Source organism: Oryzias latipes, chromosome 15 (genome assembly GCF_002234675.1).
Source record: "Oryzias latipes chromosome 15, ASM223467v1".
Lineage (NCBI taxonomy): Eukaryota > Metazoa > Chordata > Actinopteri > Beloniformes > Adrianichthyidae > Oryzias > Oryzias latipes.
In genome coordinates, this window is record NC_019873.2 from 13913163 (window position 1) to 13936106 (window position 22944).

Below are 22944 nucleotides of genomic sequence, written 5' to 3' on the forward strand. Positions count from 1 at the left end.
AAAGGAAAAAGGTTGGAGGCATTGATTTAAATTTGTTTCTGCCACCCAAACGACTTTATAAGTGTTTTCTTTCATGGGTCAAAGGGAAAAACGTATACCAAAAATATTTCACTATTTTATCCAATTATTGACTATTGAAAATATCTGAAAGTATTCACTACATTTCCTACGTCTTAAAACATTATTGCAAGATGTAGGAACTAAACCTGTATGAATTTATGACATTATGTACATTTTTTTATGATGTTAGCAGCTTGATAAAAGAGTTGGTGTAGTTGACTTGGAAACCAATATTACTTTTGTCACTGTGCATCAGTATAAAGTGACCACTTGCATAAATGCGTGTTCCTCACCTCTGCATTCAAAACTTGAAATAGAGTTGTGAAAGGGAAAGTCTGGAGCAAATTTTGTGCTGTGTTGACATTTTGCTCCAAGCATCTTGTAACAGATATGCAACAGTAAAAAGTAGCAAAAGAAAAGAAGAAAAGCCCATCCCTGCATGTCCAGTGTCGGCTAAATGCATGTCCAAGAGCTACCATGCACTTTAGGAAGTTGCTTGAAATGAATATATCACTTGGTACACTGAAGTATTAATAATTGGTGCTCTGATGGGTAAAGTTTCTCACATTGCATCTTCATATCAGCTGACCTGTGACGTCTCTGCGGTTACTTCCCCTGCTGCTGTTCGGTGGCGCACTGGATGCATCATCCCTTCATCCTTCACATGAAAAAGGACTTCTCTTTGTAAGGGCTGAAAGCCATACAGGCAGGGACATTGCATGTTGGGACAGCACTGACAGGGCCGTCATTCTTCCCATTTCCATTGAGCCTGTCTGGTTTGCCTGTGTGCGTGTGCGTCTGTGGGAGGATGGAGGACAGCCGCATGCTTTGTAATCCTTTTTAACCATCTACCCCCTCTGGATGACTCAGTCACTCGTCCTCTGATGTGGCCCAAATTAACCCACCACAATTGGGCCATAATAGCATAAAGATTGAGGTCTGGATGGGGCATCAATCACAGGGACATGGCTCTGCTGACCCATAGTCCTCAGCCAGACTTTTAGGACAGCTGCCGGAAAGACACCACTGGAGATAGGAGAGCTTAGGATGAAGAGGATAAGCTTGACATTTTTCCATTTTATCCAATGGTTATAGGTCCAAACACTTTAAAGGTAATTTTAGTTTTTTGTTTACAGTATGTCATTCTCATTTTCTGTGATTATATTTTAAAATAATACAGTTTCTCTTGAAAACAAGTAGCTTGTAGACAAAATTGTTTGTGCTAAATGTGCTTTCAATAACACGTGAAGTAGTTTTATTGCTAAAGGAGAGAAGATGTTTTTACTTTAATGAGGGTGGTTCCATTTTTTACTCTTTTTGCCCACTTTGCATGTTTTCTTTTTCCCCTTTATAGTTAGTGGATTGTTGAGTGTGTGCCATTGATTTTGCTCTAAAATGCATGCCCCTTTTATCTTCTAAACTCGTTCAAAAACATCTCGGATCATCAGGATGAAAGGGATAAAGCACCACTTTTTTCTTCCCTTTAACGCTCAGCTATCGAGCTGAGATGCCAGAAATCCAAGTGTTGTTGAATGCTGCAGACTTTTATCTTTAAGAGGACAAAAAAAAAAAAAAAAAAGACTGTTGGATGAGAGTGAATTTGGAGCCACTTATCGTCTTCAGGTCACTAATAGTAACAACAAAAGCTGTGTTAACCTTGTGTGGTCCTCAGAGAAATGTACAGCTCCAATTGGAATCATCAAGAATCAAATTTAAAAGTGAAGAGAAAACAAAACAAAAAAACTTGGCTTTAACCCTTGTGCTATTTTAGATGACCCCACCCTTACATTGATGTGTTCTCCCTACCATGACAAAGGTGGATAAAGGTAAAGAGAATTTCATGTAATCCATGGACACCAGTGAAGATCACGAATCATTTAAGAAAAAAGGTTTAGCGGACTGTCTTGTGGGGTCCAGATGACCCCACTCCCAATGTTAACCCTTGTGCTATCCAAGGCACTTTAACATTGGGAGTTGGGTCATCTAGACCCACTAGACAGACACAATTTGTGAACCTCACTGGTGTCCATGGATTACATGAAATCTTTCCACCTTTATCCACCTTTGCCATGGTAGGGATAACACGTCAATGGTCATCTTGACCCCATAGGATAGCACAAGGGTTAAAGCACCTTAGAGTGTGATGATAGTATTTCTGATCAGAATTTGTTGCACTAAACCTTAATTGTATTAAAAAAAAGTGTTTGTTATGGAAAGGATAAAGGCTTAAAATCGACTGGTGTATGTTGAATAATATTTACATGTATTTTTATTGAAGTTAACACCTTAAAAAGTTTAGCATCTTTGGCTGGTTGTTGTTTTATTATTATATTTTTTGGTAAAAGTTTGTAATCTAATGTCATAATAAACTATCTTGACCTTTGGAACGTATAGTGTTCAGTGAAATGATGAATGTATTTATTTTATATTTAATTACATATGAATGTAAAATTTTGAAGGTTAAAAAAACACATTTGGATTTAAATACATATTTTATGTATTTGCTCATTTTTTCATGTTTATTTTCCAAAAATGAACTGTTGTATTAGGTATTTGTGTTTCTGTTCCATTTTGCTCCATTCACTGTCATCAAGTACCTTTTTTTTTTTTTTTTTTTTTACAAGTTTTCATTTATTTCATTGCTGTCTGTGCTGTTAGTCCCATATTGTGTCAAGTTATGGGTTAAGTCTGGTAACGGCTCTTGTTGTGTGCTTGGTTCTTTTATTTCATTTAACCCTTGTGCTATCTTAGATGACCCCACCCTTACATTGACGTGTTCTCCCTACCATGACAAAGGTGGATAAAGGTGGAAAGATTTCATGTAATCATGGACACCAGTAAAGATCACAAATCATTGAAGAAAAAAGGTTCAGCACACTGTCTTGTGGGGTCTAGATGACCCAACTCCCAATGTTAACATGCCTAGGATAGCACAAGGGTTAATAAACTTCTTCCACGTTTACTTTTTCCTGCATCCAAACACAGCCTCTAGTACCAACAAAAAGTGTTTGCCTGGAGGATTATTTCCCCTACTGAAAGCCCATAATGCCACCTGACTATAAACTTAATTGCAAAATGCCATGAGATGCATATGAACCGTTGAAGCCTGTTAAAATACAAAGAGGCATCAAAAGGTTTTATTTTTTACAGATGACAAACTGGTATTTTTGAGCTGCCCACTGTTCCAGTCTCAGCAAAAAAAAAAGAAAAAAACTGGTGCAAAATACATACATACCATACATATTCACATATGCATAGTGACACAACTATACTTTGAATGTGCAATTGATAAAACTGACTTTACAACTTTAAAAGGGAAGTGCAACACAACTGGTCAGGAGAAAACACCTCACATCAAAATCTTGGGTTTTTGTTTCTTCTTTTGCATACACGACATTTAAAGGTAAAGGAGATTACAAAAAGAAGGGACACTATTATTAGTTTAAAAATGAAATAAAAGTGCATTTATTAGACATTGTGTCAATTGATTTTGCATAAATAATAAATAGCCCAAGTTGTGATATGCTAAAGTTAGTCATGAGTGTACCTTCACAGTAGTAAATAAGGAGTAATGTGACTGATATCGGTAGTTTGATACCAGCGTTCAAGTTGCTTGGCTGTCCAGAATTTACATTCTGTTTGCATGAAAAGTTTCATAATATATAATAGTAATAATACAAAGGGTCCTGGTTAAGGTTAAAGCCTTTTCCTTTCAGTACTGAAAAAACAGACGTCCCTCCATCTTTGAGGACCTGAGGAGTTATCAAATCATGGTATAGGAAATATTATTATTATATTATATTTTAAAATCATCACTTACATACAACAACCTTTGAAATAAGATGCAATTCTTCATCAACAGCTCCTTCATCAACATCAACTTGTTTGGTTTTTCTTTATTGGTGGAAAACAACAGTTCTTTGTCAACTTCCATCAGTGGGATTGACTGACACTGAATGGCAGGAGCACTTAAAGATTTCCAACCAACCCTGTGGACGCTAACACACCCCTGCAGTCACTCAGCTAATGTTTGACATAGAACAAGGGAACAACAATAAAAAAACAGTCCTCTCTACATGACCCAAGAAACAAAAGGGCCGCAAACTTTTGTTTTATTTTGCAAAAACAGGCATTCATCTAAATCCATGCTCTTCCCAGGCGTCATTGAAATGCTGTTCTTGGAGGCTTTTATCATCTGTGAGCATATGCTCATGTGAAATCCCTAGGATAGTCACCATGGATATGTGTTCACTTTGTTCACACACAAGTGCCTTGATGGTGCACAATGTGCTTGCGGTGTTTTAGCCCCAGGCCTCTTTCTTTAAAGTCCAAAACTCGCTGCTGTGATGTGTCCACCAGAGCGCTGGCTATTGCAATACCTGAAATCCAAGAGAAGAACAGAAGATGGTTAACAGGAAATTCAATTCTGAAGACTAATTTATATTCTAAAAGTTCCTACGATGTTAGAGACTTGTTACGTGATGGTCTAAGGAGCTGAAGATAAAATGAATCTAACTTTAACATTAGTTTTGCAACCAAAATCACACATTAATGCCACGCAGGAATTGTATGGCCTGCAGGCGCTACCCACCCCTTCCCTCTCCACCATCTTTTGAGCTGCACTCACTGGCTGAACTGCTGCTACACGCCGTCACTCTTCCCTATTGCCCCTGCCACCCTGGTCAGAGCTGCACAGACCAATCACATTTTGGTATGTTTTTGAGTATATGGCGGGGTGAAATTTCCACAGTGCACAGTGAGAAAGAAGAAAACAATATGGTCCTTGCAGTCCAGGACTGCTGCAGGACACACAAAAATTAACATTACCTACGTAATGCTTACAACTATTTGTTTCACGACAGACCATCTCCTTTTTTCCTTTTTTTTAAGAGTTGGTTTAACATTTTTACCCAAAACCACCAAGTTAGAAATACCACATTATGCAGATCCTTAAAAGGTGAGTCAGTTAAGTTTATGTTTGGATTTGCGAGAACTTAAAAATTCTAAAATAAAAAAAGAGGCTAGTCTGCATGTGTGTGCTGGTCTCTCTGTATGTTCACATATTGGAATTATTGCTTGGGGTTTCAATAGTCTTTTGTATGACTATGAGAGTCTGCTCATCATTTCAGCGTGCTGGATGATGAGATTGGACTCGAGCAAGCAGTTGTCCTAATTAATTCAGCTCTGTCATAAAGAAGAGGTTTCTCTCTGGGATTAGATTTTTTTGCATAGCAGGAAAATAATAATAACTAACTGAATACTGAAAAAAGTGTATGATATGCTTTTGAAAGTTTGGATTCTTGGTGTGCAGGGAAAACCTTGGGGAATGTATTTTAAGAAATGAGTCATTAAAAAAATGATGGACACCAAAGAAAAGTTAAAACAGCCAGTGCAGGCTCACCGTATTTTACGTACTATAAGGCGCACTTAATTTTTTTATTCAAAAACCAACACTACATCTTGGAATCTGGAGCACTTTGTATGGATAAATTCTGGTAGTGATTATTGATGTCAAAGTAATTTTTAGAAGTGCACGACACTCGCTCAAAATATCAGTCTGTTCTTTTACATGATATGAGTGTTTAGTGACGACAATTGTAAATCCATTCGTTTCTGATGATGAAAATGTTGATATTTTATTTAAAAAAACCATTTAAATACATTTTCTTTGCAAAAATTGTTTAAACACAATGCATTGTGGTCTATATTTGCCAATCACTTGAGTATTGATGCACACTGGTTTTTTGCAGACTTTTTTTTTGGGAATTGTAGATTCGGACAGCACTATAAAATAGAAAACGCACTATAAAGTAAACCATGTATTGAGTAGTGAAGGAATTCGGATATAGAATGTGTTTTTTTAATAAACCTTTTTAAAAAGTTTACAAAGACTGACTGATGGACTTATCTCTGACTCCTTTGTCTTGCTTATTGTGCCTTATAGTTCAGTGCACATTACATATGACATACATTGGAAAATAGACCATTTATTGACTGTGTGCTTTAACATTCAATGTGCCATATAGTGCGGAAAATACAGTAAATATGAGAGCAGTTCAAGTGAGGAATAGCAAAAATGTCTCCAGTAAACCTTGGCAAAATGGGAAAAAAAGATTCAAATATCCAGATAATGTTTTATCAACACTTGTCCAGACCCTGTGTGGAACAGAAAACAAGAGGATAATTATGTGAGTCTTCCCAGGTCCTTTCTTTTCTTGCTCTCGCCCTTATACAGCACATTGTCTCTTATTTAGAGCACCTTGTATATCTGTATAATTGTTTGACTCACTTTTCACACTCAGCTTGCAGAGAGCAGGCAGGGTGCAGCAAGGCATCAGATGCCCCTGAGCATTGTGTTACCTTGGCAGTTGTTTCGCTGCTGCTAATATGGTTTTAGTGTCACGGCAGCTCGTCCAGTCCCTCCCCCTAAAAACTGTGGGCCCCGACAATGAATGGTCATTATAGGGCGAGTGCAATCTGCTGGTTTGCAGGAGCCAAATAAACAAACCAGACAAACATTGAAGCGAGTCTGCTGTGCTCTTGATATGATTTGGATGCGGGATGTTTTTCGAGGTTTCACACTCAAGTGATTCTTGGGATTGTATTTTCAGTGGGTGGAAAGCCGATTACACCGTCATCTGGTGCATATCTGCATGCAAGTGTGTTTGTGTGCACTAGTGCACCTGTGCACGGAAATGTTTTGCAAAGTTTGGATACAGAAAGGCATGTAGTTGAATGTGGCAGCCAGCTCTAATGTGTTCCGTTCAACAAAAAAATAAATAAATAAAAGTATTGGGGGCGGATTGGCCAGCAGCACCTGTTCAGTTGGACCATTATTCCTTTCGACATTTCGCTTGTGCCTTTTCTCCAAGGTGTTTCTTTTTTTTTTTGAAAAAGTAAAGGTTGAAACGTATTTAAGTTTACACTGCAGTTCAAATTTTAGACTTTATTGCATCAGCTAAAAGACTGCTAACCTGTTTTGATCTATTAGAAATCTAATTGAGGAAAACAAAAACTAATATTGCTAAAACCGTAGTTGCAATTTAAAATGCAGGTAAAAACCGTATCCTGTCCACAAATTACAAACTAGGGGTGAATTGACAATGAAAAACATTGATATTCCTTACAGTTTCACTATATATATACATGTGTGCTATGTTATTGGATTTACAGTGAATTTCATTGTTTTGGAACTCTTCAGCATTCTAATGGATGTTCTAATTGGCAAAACTTTAAATGTTACCAGGTTAGACACTCTTCTAAAAAAGGGATTATGCCAGATAAGGTGTCCATTTTCAGAAATTAATAGACGGCGCAGAGAGGTGAACCAAATGACGTGACTGCGAAGTCCATTCTTTTCTGATAATAGACACCATGAAGGGCATTATCCTACTTTTATACCGTGGTCCGCGTAAATACTCCTATTCTGATTGGCTGCAGTGTGTGGATTAAAAAGTGTGACTGACACTTTCACTTCGCAAAAGCAACCCTATTCCGCTTCGCTTCGGACGGTTCAGGCTTCCACTTTGTCTATTAATTTCTATTAAAGCACACCTCGTCAAGCATTATCCCTTACAAATGATGGTTACTTACGAAAAATTTTAAATCTCATATCATTATTGTTATCTTGCCATTTTTAGCATTTTAATTGTTTTTAACAAGAAGTGGACTGCGTAAAATGTGGTGTAATGCGTTTTCATGCTAAAGGCTAACGTTACCACTCTCTTGCAACTGGTGATAACTAACCAGCAGAGCAAAGTTTTGGGGTAAACTGTGGAATATTACAGTCCACCTATGTTCCAAGTGTCTGTTATACTGGCTGCCAATTGGGGCTTAAGCCAGGGCAATAATATAGAACATTCAGTCTATGTGAGCAATGATGACCACCCGAGACCATGGTGCAGCGGCAGGGCGGTTGACCTCTGATTTGAATATTGCAAGTTCGATTCCCGCCTTGCTTGCCCATTAGTCAAAGTGTCCTTGTGCAAGACACTGAACCTTACTTTGCCTCTGGTGGAAGGTTGGCACCGGTTCAACAGCTGAGCCACCATCAATGTGTGCATTGGTGAATGGGACTGGGACTGTAGAGCGCTTTGGGCCTTCAAGGAGGGTAAAAAAGCACTAGACAAGAATAGGCCATTTACCATTTTAATGGACACCTTGTAGCCAATCAGAATCAAGTATTCACCCGGACCATGGTATAACCCAAAATATACAAGGATAATGGTTAAGTAGTGGATAGTTTCAGAAAAAATTGAATGGAATAAAACGCTGTGTGACTACAAAAGATACTATTATACTGAAGATTTTATTTTTTTGTCTTCCCTATGTTTCCAAAACACACATGTCATAATGATATTTATCCAGTCTGAAGATGCTAATTAATGAAACTTAATTAATATTCCTACATGCCAGCTGAATTTCTCTTCTCCAAAATGGCTTTCAGGGTTGACAAATTGCCATCAAAATTGAAAAAAAAGAAAAGAAAATCAGTCCTTTTCCAGGTGAACAAACGCATCTCCATTTGCAAAATTAAATGGATCAAAAGTAATCAAATTACGCTGCAGGTGAGTGGAAGTGCTCATTTGCTACCTTGGTGATCGGGTGTGCTAATGTGATTGTTTTGTCAGGTGAGCTGACACATCATTAACACCCCCACCATCATGCTCACACCCCACTCCACCCCATGTTCTGACAAACTAATGGGGTCATTATGAAGAGACAAAATTCCCCAGGAATGTGTATTGGCGGCAGCTGCTCTTTAAAGTCTGCGACAAACATCTCCACCAGCTCCCTTCCTGTATATAAGTGACTTTAGACAGCTCACATCCCAAATAAAAGAGTAAACAGCAAAAGGGTAGATGTCATCCTGTGCAATGATGAACAAAAAAGAAGTCCGAAAAATCCAAGTTAGAAAAGAAATATCAAAATTCAGATTTTGATTCGATCCTGGACTTAATTGGAGGGTCAAACTGTGCTTGGTGCAACCTCGGTTGATAAAGGTTGCTCCACATTCCCTACGCGTCATATTTAATGTGCAGTGGTGGACAAAATTGTTGGTACCCCTGAGTTAAAGAAAGAAAGTCCACAATACTCACTGAAATGACTTGAAATTTTCAAAAGTAACAATAAATTAAAATGTATTGAAAATTAAATAATAAAAATCAGCCATTACTTTTGAGTTGTTGATTAACAGAATTATTTAAAAAAACAAACTAATGAAATAGGGCTGGACAAAAATGATGGTACCCATAACTTAATATTTTGTTGCACAACATTTTGATGCAATCACTGCAATTCAACGGTTTCTGTATTTGTCAATGAGCCTTCTGCACCTGTCCACAGGTATTTAGGCCCACTCCTCATGAGCAAACTGCTCCAGTTGTCTCAGGGTTGACGGGTGTCTTCTCCAAATGGCATGTTTCAGCTCCTTCCACAGATGTTCAATGGGATTCAGATCTGGGCTCATAGAATCCACTTCAGAATAGTCCAACGCTTTTCTCTTAGGCATTCTTGGGTGTTTTTGGCTGTGTGTTTTGGATCGTTGTCCTGTTGGAAGACCCATGACCTGCGACTGAGACCAAGCTTTCTGACACTAAGCAGCACATTTCTATCCAGAATGCCTTGATAATCTTGATATTTCATTTGACCTTGCACAACTTCAAGACACCCTGTGCCAGATGCAGCAAAGCAGCCCCAAAACAGAACTGAGCCTCCTCCATGTTTCACAGTAGGGACAGTGTTCTTTTCGTTGTATGCTTCATTTTTGAGTCTACCAAGATAGAACTGATGTGCCTTACCAAAAAGCTCCAGTTTTGTCTCATCTGTCCAAAGGACATTTTCCCAGAAGCTTTGTGGCTTGTCAACATGGATTTTTGCAAATTCCAGTCTTGCTTTTTTATGATTTCCTTTCAACAGTGGTGTCTTCCTTGGTCGTCTCCCATGAAGTCGACTCTGGCTCAAACAACGACGAATGGTACATCTGACACTGATGTACCTTGATCTAGGAGTTCACCTTTAATGTCTTTGGAGGTTGTTCTGGGCTCTTTGGATACAGTTCCAACTATCCGTCTCCTCAATTTGTCATCAATTTTCCTTTTCCGGCCACGTCCAGGGAGGTTGGCTACTGTCCCGTGGGTCTTAAACCTCTGAATAATATGTGCCACTGTCGTCACAGGAAGTTCAAGCTGCTTAGAGATGGTTTTATAGCCTTTACCTTTACGATGTTTGTCCATAATTTTGTTTCTAATGTCCTAGGACAATTCTCTCCTTCGCTTTCTGGTGTCCATGTTCAGTGTGGTACACACCTTTTCAGCAACATGACTATTTGTCTCCCTTTAAATAGGCAGACTGACTGATTATGGGTTTGAAAACAGCTGTGATGTCAAATAAAGGACATACCTGAGTTCATCATGACCCCCTGGGCAATTAGTTCTCAGTCTTTTATGGAGGTACCATCATTTTTGTCCAGCCCTATTATATTAGTTTGTTTTTTAAAATATTTCTGTTAATCAACAACTCAAAAGTAATGGCTGATTTTTATTATTAAATTTTCAATACATTTTAATTTATTGTTACTTTTGAATGTTTCAACTCATTTCACTGAGCATTGTGGTCTTTCTTTCTTTAACTAAGGGGTACCAACGATTTTGTCCACCACTGTATTTTATATGCAAGAGTCCAGTCAGACAGGTATAGAAAGTATCCAAATTTTTGGTGTCAAAATGCAGCTGACTAGAAGTTAAATAAGCAACAGAGGAAAGCGTGGGATTGCGTTTTTATTCGAGTGGGTTCAATGGTTGCAAAGCCAGAGAGGGTCAAAGTATCCAAGATCTATTTCAGGTAAATACCGCTGAGTTTGTTTGCTTAGTTGTCCGATTCCTGTCAGGCAACTTTCCAGGAATCCATGGGGAAACAGTGGGACTCTTTGAGGATGAGAAATGAAATAAGGAAGAAATGTCAGGAAGTCGACCCACTGAGCAGAAGAGGTTGATGATATAGCTGGAGCAATGTGTTTACACTGGAGGTAGAATGGCTCCTAAATTAGACTTAAACTTTTGGACTTATGTCAGGGGTCAGGAACAGGCAAAATTGAATTGGCTGCCATAGTGCTGAGTGCTAAAGCTGCTAAAGATCAATCCATCCAATATCTTTACCTGCAGTGGGATGCTAAAGTGAGGGGTTGCTACAGTGTACCCCAGCTACTTCAGAGTGTAGTACACCTTGAGCAGTTTGTCTGCTAATTTTACGGCCAACGTACACACAAACACACACCAAATGGGCAATTAAAAGTCACCAATCAACCTTATAGGATGTTTTGAGTGTGAGAAGAAACCAGATATTCCTACAGGGACAACATGCAATGTTTAACTGAAAAGGCTGAAGCTAATTGCTCAATGAGCTAACAAAGTCAAAGTTATAAGTTATATAGTTGTAATAATGGGCTGTATAAATAAAATTGAATTAAATTTAATTTCACAATATGAAGATAAGATGAGAAAAAGATTAACAGGTGTTTGAAAAATTCTAAATACATGTGTGAACTTCATTGTGGTGAAATAAACAAAGCTCTTTTCATTACCACCAATGAACATTACATTGTGTAATATGCAATAATGACTACTGAACTGTTTTAAATTACAATCAACAAGCTATCAATTTTCTTTAATTGATCTGCAATGTGTAGCAATGATATCTGGATTTAGTGAAATCATTTTATGATTATTATCAGTGAGTATTACATATCTGTTGCATGGTGTGTGATTCACGTTACTGTTTACCGAAATCATGAATGAATGTTTTCTGAACATAATCAATAATCAGTAAGCACTTGATTTTTTTACTTGAAAAATATCTCTCTGCTCAGAACCTGATTACAAAAACTTTTCAAAACTTTTAAATGAAAAAACTCAGAAGGGGTGGGATTATATAAACTCCATTCTTCCTACTCCTTTTCATGGAAAAAATCCAGCTCTACTTGACTTTAGTTAATGACCACTGTATTTAATTAATCAAATGTGACTTTATTGTGTGTTTGTTTTGTTTTTTATCTATGCATTTCATTATTTTTGTAATGAGTTTGATAAATCTGTGTGATTTTATTTTTTTATTGCATTGACTACAATTAATACTTGAAATAAATCAAATCAAATCCATTAATTGCTAGCTTTCACAGCGTACAAAATAAAATCCTGCGCTGAATACGAAATTATTAAAAAGGATATTTTATAACATTTTTTAAGGATTTGAGCCCTATTCTAATGGCTGCCATCTCATTGATCCAGCAATTTAATAACCTGCTATGAATTTTCTCATTCTTCAAACTTTCATAGAAGTCAAATCCCTTTTTATTTTTTCATTATTAAACCATGCATTCTTTTATCAGATAAAATTAATCAATTATTCTGAATTTAAACAGAAAAACAAACAAACAAACCGGTCAATTATTGGGCTCCACCGCCTTTGGGAACGTGGGTTCAAGCAACCACTTCCAATGAAAAGTTTATGTAAATGTGTGTTTCAGGCTTCCGCATTTAAAACTCTCAAATTAATACATAGCTACGAAAAGTTCTACAACAGTTTTTGGGCTCTAATTACAAAGGTTTAACCAGGACAAACTGTGACCTGGATTTGGTAGTGATGTATAAATTGCGTCCCTTTCAAATCATGTAAGTGCCAACCGTTTGAAAATTGATCACAGAGGAGAAATTATTAAATGTGGTCTGTGCCCGGCTGGAACTACAGTACAGACCAAAAGTTTGGACACACCTTCTCATTCAAATGAATAGGAAGGTGTGTCCATACCATTGGTCTGTACTGTATAAGTCTTTCATATATCGGAATAGAGCTGTGAAAGAAAAAGCCTGGAGTAAGATTTGCTAGATTTTCACATCTTTGACATTTCACGCTCACTGTTTCAGCTGTAGGCAGACATTCGCAAGTAAAATAGAAAAAGAAGAAGAAGCCCATCCTCACTTGCTGGGAACACCATGGGGTACTCGTGTTCAAGAACTGGTATTTAGCACATTCGTAAATGTGCGTCACATGCCTGCTGTGTCTTTAGCATTATACGACATAAATCAACATGAACTTGTCACCTTAGCTTGTGCCACTTTGGTCTAATTTGTCTGAAATACAGTGTAACCCAGAGACAACTGAGCAGTAAATTCTGAAGGCTGAACCATTAGGGATGCAGATATAATGGTGTTCGCAAACAGAAAGAAGCAAAAGAGCAGAAGCGGCGATGAGTTCTTCCTCTGCTTAGTCAATTTGGAGAAAACCAGCAGCTTCTTTCACTTCAACAACTGATTGCTTTTGAGGGTGGGGGTGGGGGTTACCATAGGGTCCCACCATCCACAGCATTAATTTAACAACTCCTCTGCGCAATTATCTCCTGCTTACTGCTACGCTGGCTCTCCAGATTTCAGTTTTCAGGCACCGGTCTTTAAAGGAACTCACATACCTTTTCCTTTCAAGAGTTTCCACCTTTCCCTGCCTCTTTTGCCTTTTGTAGGGCCTTTCTCAGACAGTCAGGAGTTTGCAGCATCTGTAAGCCTTCTCCTTTCAGTCGTTCCAAAGTATCAGCTGAATAATCAAATCAGCCATGAAAATATACCTTCTGCTAACCTTGTATCAAAAGAAAAGAGTTGAAAGGGAAAATATATCCAACCATCTCAACTTTGTTTTTTTTCCTGGACTGACGTGAGACTATATGGTAAATCCCTTACTGCAAGTAATTGGGTTCCACATTTAATCTAAAACAGCTGCAGTTGTAGGAGGTGGAACCCAAAAAAACCTCACAAAGAATTCCAGCTAAGATAGTTGAGCTGGAGTGGCTTGCAGAGATGGAGGATAGCGGAAAAAGACAAAAATACAATCTCCTGCCTCTCCCTCCCCCCTTTTTTTCCTCACCCTGTCAGTCTTTTTCCCCTGCTTTATCCATCATTTCAGGCCACTGTGACTTTGACTCAGTTGCTCAGTGGACAAGCTGTCCCTTCACTGTAAGACTTGCTTTTAGAGGCAGCCCCATGTGTTAGTTGTCCACTCCATTTTGGCTGACAGCTGCTGCTAGGAAGTCTGCCTGCAGTGAGTCACCTTTCATTTCATTTTCAGGATTTATGCCTGAATTACTGGAAAAAAAGAAATCTTACAATTTCTTTTTGTTTTTTTTGGACAATTTAGGATGTTGCTTAAACAATGATCTTTGCATTTGTTGGTTTTCTTAGTGTTCCAGTCCTTTTCCATGTGTTCAGCTTTCATCCCAGACTAAAGACTAAAAAGTAAAACTGAGCTTTTAAAAAAAAAACTATCATTATGAAACTGATGGCCCTCATTTCGCATAACTGTACTATTTTGTTTTATGCGTAAAATGAAAAAATTTTTTTTTTTTTACAAAAATCGAAAATATACCACAATTTAATATTTTCTGCACTATATGTTGTACGGAATTACAATTCGCACCGTCAATGTATGGTTTATTTTTGAACTCATGTCATAAAAACTGTTTTATTTGTCTATTTTAAACTCTAGTGTTTATTTTCATTTGTGTTTGAAATAAAGAAATAGAATAGAATTGAAATTGAAATAAGGCGCACTGAAGTATTAGGAACATTAATCGAGACAAAAGACTCAGGGATAAGTCTGTCAGTCAGTCAAACCTGAATAACTGTGTTCACAGTAACACTAGGACTTGTTTCTAACACGCTTAGCCACGTTAGTGTATTTACAATACCTGTATCTCCAAACTTAGTTTGCAATATGTAAAAAAGGGCTGATATCGCTAAAACATACATTATTGTGACTACACTAACTCCCATCCTTGTTATTACCCCTTTTAAAAAACACAGTAGAACACTGCTACATGTTAGCTGCGTTAGCGTACAATGACACCCAACCAAAAACTCTGACAGAACGCTGTTCATGTCTTAAAATCACTTCAACTTCAGTAAACACAGCCGGATTTAATCCATGTATTTGGTGCTCTGGATTATAAAACGCACTGTTGTTTTTTGCAAAAAATTAAGACTTTTAAGTGCATCTTGTAGTGCGGAGAATGCAGTGTATTTTAATTGTTTCAATTTCTTTAAATATTGGGAATGTCCATTTGCTGCAGTAGGGGTCACACTGGGTCTAAAGGGAGCTTCTAAATTTAGCCTGGACTCGTATTATATTGTTATCCTAATTTTACTGAAACATTTAAAAAATCTTGCACATGCAGGGTGAGTCAATGTTATGCCTCAGGGAAGGAGAAGAAAGTCTCAAGGAGCAGAAGTAAACAGTCCACAGAAACACAGTGGAAGGGAAGGTGAGGTAAAATAGACTCACACATGTGGGATTCCTCTTGAAGTATACCTGACTAAAATGACAATCATTACGTTCGGGTCGGGCCGGGCTTCTCTCTCGCTGACTTTTTAAATAAATTTATGTTTATAAAAATGTATACTAAAATGATGTGTGGATACTAAACTAAGGAATACTTGTAATAAATAAATTATTTGGTTAAAACAGAGAAGGCGCTGTAAGGTAATTGCTACAAAACTACTACTAAACAGGAAGCGCAGACGCTGGGCTGCAGTATTTCTCTGCGTAATTAAGCGAGTGCGCATCAAGATCTCTCTTTCACTCTCTTTGTCTGGCCTCTTATTCTGTGTTCCATCATTATTTCATTGTGCAAATGCATTTATCATGATCATAAAAATATGTAGATTATTTTAACCTTAAGAAATCTTGCATTTTTTTCTGCCAAAAATACTATGGGATAAATTGAAATTTCGGGTTTGCTTCGAGCTCGGGCCTGCAAATCAAGTTAATTGGTCGGGCTCGGGCTGTGTTGGGCTTTAATGCCCGCGGGCCTGGGTCGAGTCGGGCTGGATTTTTTAGGCCCGATCTTACCTCTACTTCAAGCATCACTAACCTTCTAGATGTATAATGTTGGTATAAATAAAAAGTTAGTGAATGTAATTTTCTTCAGAACGTTAACCCTGTGCATGTCTAGGTTTCTTTGCGTATCATGTCTTCCTCCCACAGTCCAAAAACAGGTCATTAGTGACTGAAAATTGTCTCCTAGGAGTGAATGTAAGTCTGTCTGTGGCTCTGCGATGGTCTGGGTTACCCTGCCTTAGGCCTGCAGTAGCTGGGACAGGCTCCAGCAACCCCATGACCCCAAAAGGGTCAGATTCAGAAGATGGATGGATAGCACGACCAGAAGTTTTATGTAATCATTTGAACCTTTTTTTTTTTTTTTTTTTTTAAGTTGCTTAATGTGACATCCACTATATGTATCTTCCTCCATGTTTTACATGTTTTAAAACTTTGATCAGTTTGTTTCCCAAGTTAATTTTGTTTTTCAAAATGTGTCTCAAAAGAAAGTTGTTGTATTTCCACTTCTTTTTCAGTCCTTGAATTGTTTTTAGCCTCTTTTTTTTTACAGAGGCACTCATGTTTTGTTGACTTTTTTGCCTGCAATTGCTAGAAACCATTCATTTTTTTCTTGTAGGTACCTATTCTCACAACCTTTTTATTTTGTTCCGTTTCTTTTAGTGTTGGACTACACCACCTACAGTTTTTTTTTTTTCTAAAAGACATAAAGCTTCTGCTGTGAGAGGAAAAGCGCTCTTGGAAAATGTGCTTTGCTGTCTGCTCTCTTCATTTCCTCCATAAAGCACCGGCAGCAAAGCCTCTCACACCTACTCCAGTTACATACAGTTCACTTTATGAAAACCAAAACTGCCAGCCGACTCAATGACAGCACTCTCCCAAAAAGATGGAGGAGAAAAGGAAAACAAAGATGGAAAAGCAGACCAAACAAACACGTGTGAGGTGAGTAGAGTATGGGAGCTGGAAGATGAGCTGGAGGGAGAGAACATTGGCCTCCTGCTGACTATGCATGACACCACAGGCCTCGTCCGCTCTGTGAGGAAGTGCTGCTGTCTTTGCAGTGATTTCCACAGCCATTTGGTGGTTAGATGGAGCTACTTGGGGATATTGCATGTCATCCATCTATAGAGCAACATGACCTCAAGCAATGGAAAGTCAGGAAGTTTCTGGTAGGGAACAATTGATCCAACAGCAAGGGCTCAAGGGAAACCTGGCAGGTCCGACCACATCAACTGGCAATGAAGCCATATGTCAAGAGTTCTTGTAAGTAACACATTCTGCAGCTGTGAATCACGTAGCATTACCAAAAAGATTTTTCTCAAAATATAAACTTCAGTGTTGACACTCTACACCTGTAATAACCAATGGAAACATTTTTAAAACTGACATTATTGTTGATAGTCCTACTTTTTTGTGTTGTTTAAAACACATAAAAATGTTTATGAAGCACTCTATCAGGGTTGATTTTCCCCTTCTGTGGTTTTTAGGATGACTTCCAAATGGGTAGAATGTGGGGAGCCATGCCACAGAGGTAGAGTGGATAGCTATTGGTTTGGTTCCCACTCCCCCTCCCCTAGGTGTGCCTTGAGCAAGGCATTAAATGTACCATAGCTCCTTGTTGTCTGGCCGGTATGCTGCATGGCAGCTCAGCGACCAACCGTCCATGAATGTGCATGGCTAAATGGGACCTGTGAGTGCAATGCTCCTTTGGCCTTCATTGAGGTAGAAAACAAAAGAAAACACCATTACAGTCCATTAAAGTTTAGTGTCTTGGCTTGAAGTAGTTTTTTCCTGGAACTGGACCTTTTACATGATCACCTTTTTGAATGTAAGAGAGGGGCTTTGAATCACTTTTTTAAATATAATGTTAATTCACATCAAGGGGCATCTGATCGAAAAAAAACAGTCTAAATAAATAAAATGTCATTTTTAAAGCTTCTTGTAGTAAATTACTTCTGTTTCAGTCTTGTTTAGTTTATTTATGGTCACATCATGATTGTAAACTCCAACAAGGATGCAAAAATCCCCCCTGTACAATATGTTACCTGCTCGGTAAAAATTATGATTTTTTCTTGGAAATGGTTAGGAAAGGAGACTTGGAAAACAACAAAATGTGGGAAAAAAGGCAACAATAATTTATCAACTTTAGTTATTACCAGTAAGTTTTTCAAATTTAAGCTAAAAGCCAAAACTCAGAGGGCGATAGCTTTTAGCCCTTGTGCTATCTTAGATGAGACCACCCTTACATTGACGTGTTCTCCCTACCATGACAAAGGTGGATAAGTTGGAAAGATTTCATGTAATCCATGGATAGTGAAGATCACAAATCATTGAAGAAAAAAGGTTTAGCGCACTGTCTAGTGGGTCTAGATGACCCAAAACCCAATGTTAAAATGCCTAGGATAGCACAAGGGTTACAATCTTTTGGGAATCTGGTAACAGTTGCCACAATAAAAGTTTTTTACACAATATTTTTCTTAGAACAGTTACCAATTTCCTTTGTTACACAGAGAAGAATTTTGAAAGCTGGCTAGCGTTTTTACTTTTAAAAATAAAACCTTTTTTTTATACCAGAAGTAATAAACTGCAATCCTGTACATAAAATAAATTTAGAAATTCACTGGAAAATCCGGTAAATTTCTCATGTTACACAGCCACTACTTACAGTTGATAAGGTAAAGGGCTTCCTTTTAAAACTATTTTTCGTCGTTTAAGAAAAGTAGAGAAATGTTCGGCAAAACCCAAATTGAATGGATCTGTGTTCTGTCTGAGGATCATACCAGATTGTCCCGGTGGGGGTATTCCAGATGGGACTCTGGGAAGGTACAGGAGTACGGTGAGAACACCCGCTCTGCTCCCCCAGCATGGCTCCATGGCTATAGGCTTCGGCACTCCCTGCATACAAGGAACACAGGCAGCAATTAACACAATTATAGACAACTAAAGAGGGAATGTATGTATAATTTTATCCTGTAAATGTATATTATTTGTCTCATAATAATAATTATAAAAACACACTTAGTTCAAGTATGTAGTTTATCCCAGCTGCATACTTTTTATGCAGTAGAATTTGTTTGAAATCATTATTTTTCAAGTGTACTGTTCTTCTTGGACTCAATGAAATGCCATCATGGTTTTTCCTTTCACTTAAGCTCTGTGTGAGTAAAAGTGTTGTTGTGTTACAGACCTGGTATAATCCTCCTACCACTCCATCCTGCAGAGGTCACACAGTAATTCATGAGTTCTACACACCCAAATGATTTCAATACTTGTATTTTCCTCTCACAAGCCTGTGATCTCACTCATCATGTGGCTTTCACCTGTACTTATTTTTTTCCTTTCTTCTCAGAAATGCTACCTAAGCCATCCCAGAGGTGCCTAGTAAGCCTCTCATTAAAATCATCAAATCATGAATGCTTGAAAAACAAAACACGGGCTGCCTCGGCTTGTAACCTTTTTGTCCTTGTTGATTATACAGAAATTACCGCAGCTAACCCTTTTAGAACCATAAAATACTCGCTGGTACTGTAATGCATGTTGTTGCTTCTGTCAAAGCCTCAGCAAAAGCTCAGTCCTGTCAGCCCCACCACCAGACTGCAGATAAATTGGATGCGTCTCAGTTTTGATCTTCCAGACGTCCTGTCTGCATGTGTATGTTAAAGACCCAGACTGATGATAATCATTTTTGGTGTTTTTAACAGTTTCTTATGGCTTTTTTTTTCCATGATGGCAGACATATGTCAAAAAATTAAACTTGAAATTGCATTTCTGAGTATGTATTTATTCAAATGGTTGTGAATCATAAAGAAATGCAGTTGAAAAAGATTGTTTTCCTTGTCCGAGCTGAAATTAGGCTTAAAACAGCTCTAATATTGCTCTTTATTATTGTGACACCAGTAATGCTAGGTTGGGGTTGTGAGGGGTGGTAAGCTAGTGTGAAAGCGTGCAAACGTATGGATGATGGGAAGTGGCGCAGCCTTGCTCTGCACCAACAACTCAAAGGGAATTTCGAATGAACCCATTAAGATGACTATTGTTGTTATATTGGACTATGTAAATAACATTGAATTGAATTGAATTTAACTACTACTGCTCTGCAGAAACTATGGCCCAGAAAATTGACAGTTTTAATTTAAATTTATTTTTATTATTTTTTGTATTTTGGTTAAAAACATCATAATCATAATTAAAAATAATTAAAAAGAGTCTTGATGATTAAAAAAAAGTGTATTTGTACAAATTAAAGTTTGCCATGAATACATTTTTTTTAACCGGGAAGTCACCCAGGAAACCTGTTTTTAAAGAAAAAAAAAACTAGTTTTCTTGTCACACTTATTTAAACAACAAAAATTAAAATACACGTCTGTTGAATTCCGTTTCTAAGCACATATCTGCACATGACTAACGATAAATAATTTCCTTTAAAGCTGAGATTAATTTAATTTGATGGTGTCATTGCATTATATAAACTGTTATCCAAACGTGAATACATGAAATAGTAAAACACCAAATATAGTATTTAAAAAAGCGGAAATTATAGCTGCATGTGAACTACTGTGCTTGCAAAGATTGTATTTTTGAAAGGTTCAGTTAATTACCAATTCAGTTTTTCAAGTTGTAGTTTTTGTATCTTTTCCAGCAGCAATCTCAGTATTTCCATGGACTGTTTCAGAAGCAGAAGGTTTTATAAAACTAAAAGCTATTTAAAGGTTTTACAAGATCAAAAAAATAAAAATAAAATAAAATAAAAAAATGAGAGATCTAATTAGGCAAAAACGCAAAAAGGAAAAATCTTACATTTTTGTGTTATTGAAATCCACAAGTTTAGTCAACTTTCAGAGTTGAGCACATTTAATGCACAGAACAGATCACATACGTTTTAATGTCTGTGTAGAAGTTTAATGGTGAGCGATTGTAATGCAACAGTACATGTTTTCCCTTCTGCAAAATCTTTTGACTCACTTAATGAGCCTTATGTTTATGTTCATAAATAGAAAATTTATTGACGATGTAATACTAGAAAAATGAAACAAGTCAAAATGGAAAAATGTCACCGTAACAGGTAGTGAGTATTTTTACCTAATTGATAATAAAAAAGTCCTTTCGAATTTAAGCTCTCCCCCTTATGTACCTCCTATTACCTAGCATAAAATGTGTAGAAGTAACCATTACAACCAGGATATTGATGTTATAGCAACACTCCTCAGACACATGCAAGGTGTAATTATATGAAAACATGCCTCGGTTTCCACATTGGACCCCACTGAAGACACGCACATTCATACACACAAACACAAACCCTCCAGAGTTAATGAGTTTAAGTGCTGAACCGTATAGTATAATTAGAGGCACCTCTGTTTGTTTAGTGTTTTCATATTGTCAGGAATGATGAATTCTTCCCTAACTAGACACACACACACACACCACAATGCAGGTGACTAACTAGAACTTCTATTAGGATGCATTCCTTTTCAGTGAATCAATAAAGCCATATAGACATGGCTCATTTTTCTCCTGTAAAGGAATAAAGAAAGAAAAAAAGAGACAAAATAAGGAAACAGGTGTTTGTGAAACCCAGATGTATGACTTCATTTTTAAAATATATTAAAAATGAACACCAACGTATAAGTATGCTGATGTTGATCTGTCCTCCATTTTTTCCCAATTTAAAAAAAAAAAAAATCACCTGAGCTTCTAGAAATTAAAACTCCTCCGTTGGATTTTAATCATCCCCTCCAAACTCCTTGAGCCTCACTATAAGCTATTTGGGTAAAAATGGTGGCTTTAAAGTTAGCATGGTGAGCTTCCAAAATTAGTGTTCTTCTGCCACTCTGACATTTTATTCTGGAATAGTGTGAGCATTTCATACAAGAATCGTCGGCTCAAACTATAAAACAATATGACATATGAACATATGAGAAATGTGGGCATGGTTAACAAAAACCTCAGTTGCCAAGGAAATTCAAAAGTATAATTTTACAGAATCTTCTAAAAATACAAAGACCTGTTTGTCTTGGTCCCAGGCGACCGAAAAACTAAATGGTTGCTATGGAGATAAAAACCAATAGAGATGCCGCCATTTTGAAAAAAAAAAGTGGTTTTTCGTGAATGAGAATGTGTGGCATGTAGCAGCTGCTCATCCAGTGAGGGCGGGTAAAAAGGCGGTAATGAGCAGGTTGGCGAGGGCGAATAGCACCTGCGGACCACATAAGTTATAAATTAAGACTTTTTTCCTTGGGAAATCTAAACGCCGTTTCAGTGAGATATGTGTGTGTGGGTGTGTTTGTCTGTGTGTGTACAGTTTACTTTTAGACCTCGCTGGTAGAAAAAACTAAAAACACAAACTGAAAATAACAAAGACATTTTACGTAACATTTGCATTAAAGCATAATGAGTCTGTCTGTGTGCAGCAGAGTGCATCTATGTGTATGAGAGAGAAAGAAAATTAATGCTGAAGCAGAACTATGATGTGACATCTGTAAGAGTTTTCCTTGGCACATCTCCCAAACTAATCAAGGTAAGTGGGATGAAGGTGGTGCAGAAAAAAAACAGGCTACGCAGATAAATTTGTGAGGTTAGAGGGTCCGGTGGGTGGAGTCCAGGTGGTCACTTAAGTCAATGGTAAAATCCTGCTGAGCTGTGTCTTGAGTGTAAAAGACTTTCTCTGCTGACAGCTACTAAGTAGAGCTGAAAAGAGCAGAGGTTCTGACCCGATAGAGGAGGTTGCTGTGATCAGGGGCTCCGGCTCTGGTTTTATTTATATTTTTCAGATAGGGCCTCACCAAAGCCCAGACATCAGTTTCTGCTGACGGTGTGCAATGCTGAAATTGGTTACTTGGCAGCCATGAGCAATTTCAGTTCTGCAGATCATTCTATAAAGACTTACTGGACTTAATCCAGAGGGAAAGTTTTTAAACATACAGCCCTTGCTGTTGAGTTGCCTGAACAACATTTTTTTTTTCCTTTTTTATCGGAGAAAGTGCACACTTTTGGTACATCTGAAAACCA

General features: G+C 37.6%; 1 protein-coding gene across 1 annotated transcript in view; it reads right to left on the bottom strand.

The window, feature by feature from the left end:
* Positions 1 to 3169: 3169 nt before the first annotated feature.
* The window catches only part of LOC101172102 (attractin-like protein 1), a gene marked incomplete in the record, with an annotated part of 241418 nt that continues 221643 nt past the window's right edge, over positions 3170 to 22944 (bottom strand). The window contains 2 exon segments of the mRNA XM_023963706.1: positions 3170 to 4439; positions 18717 to 18831. Of these exon segments, the coding sequence (XP_023819474.1) occupies positions 4318 to 4439; positions 18717 to 18831 (237 nt within the window).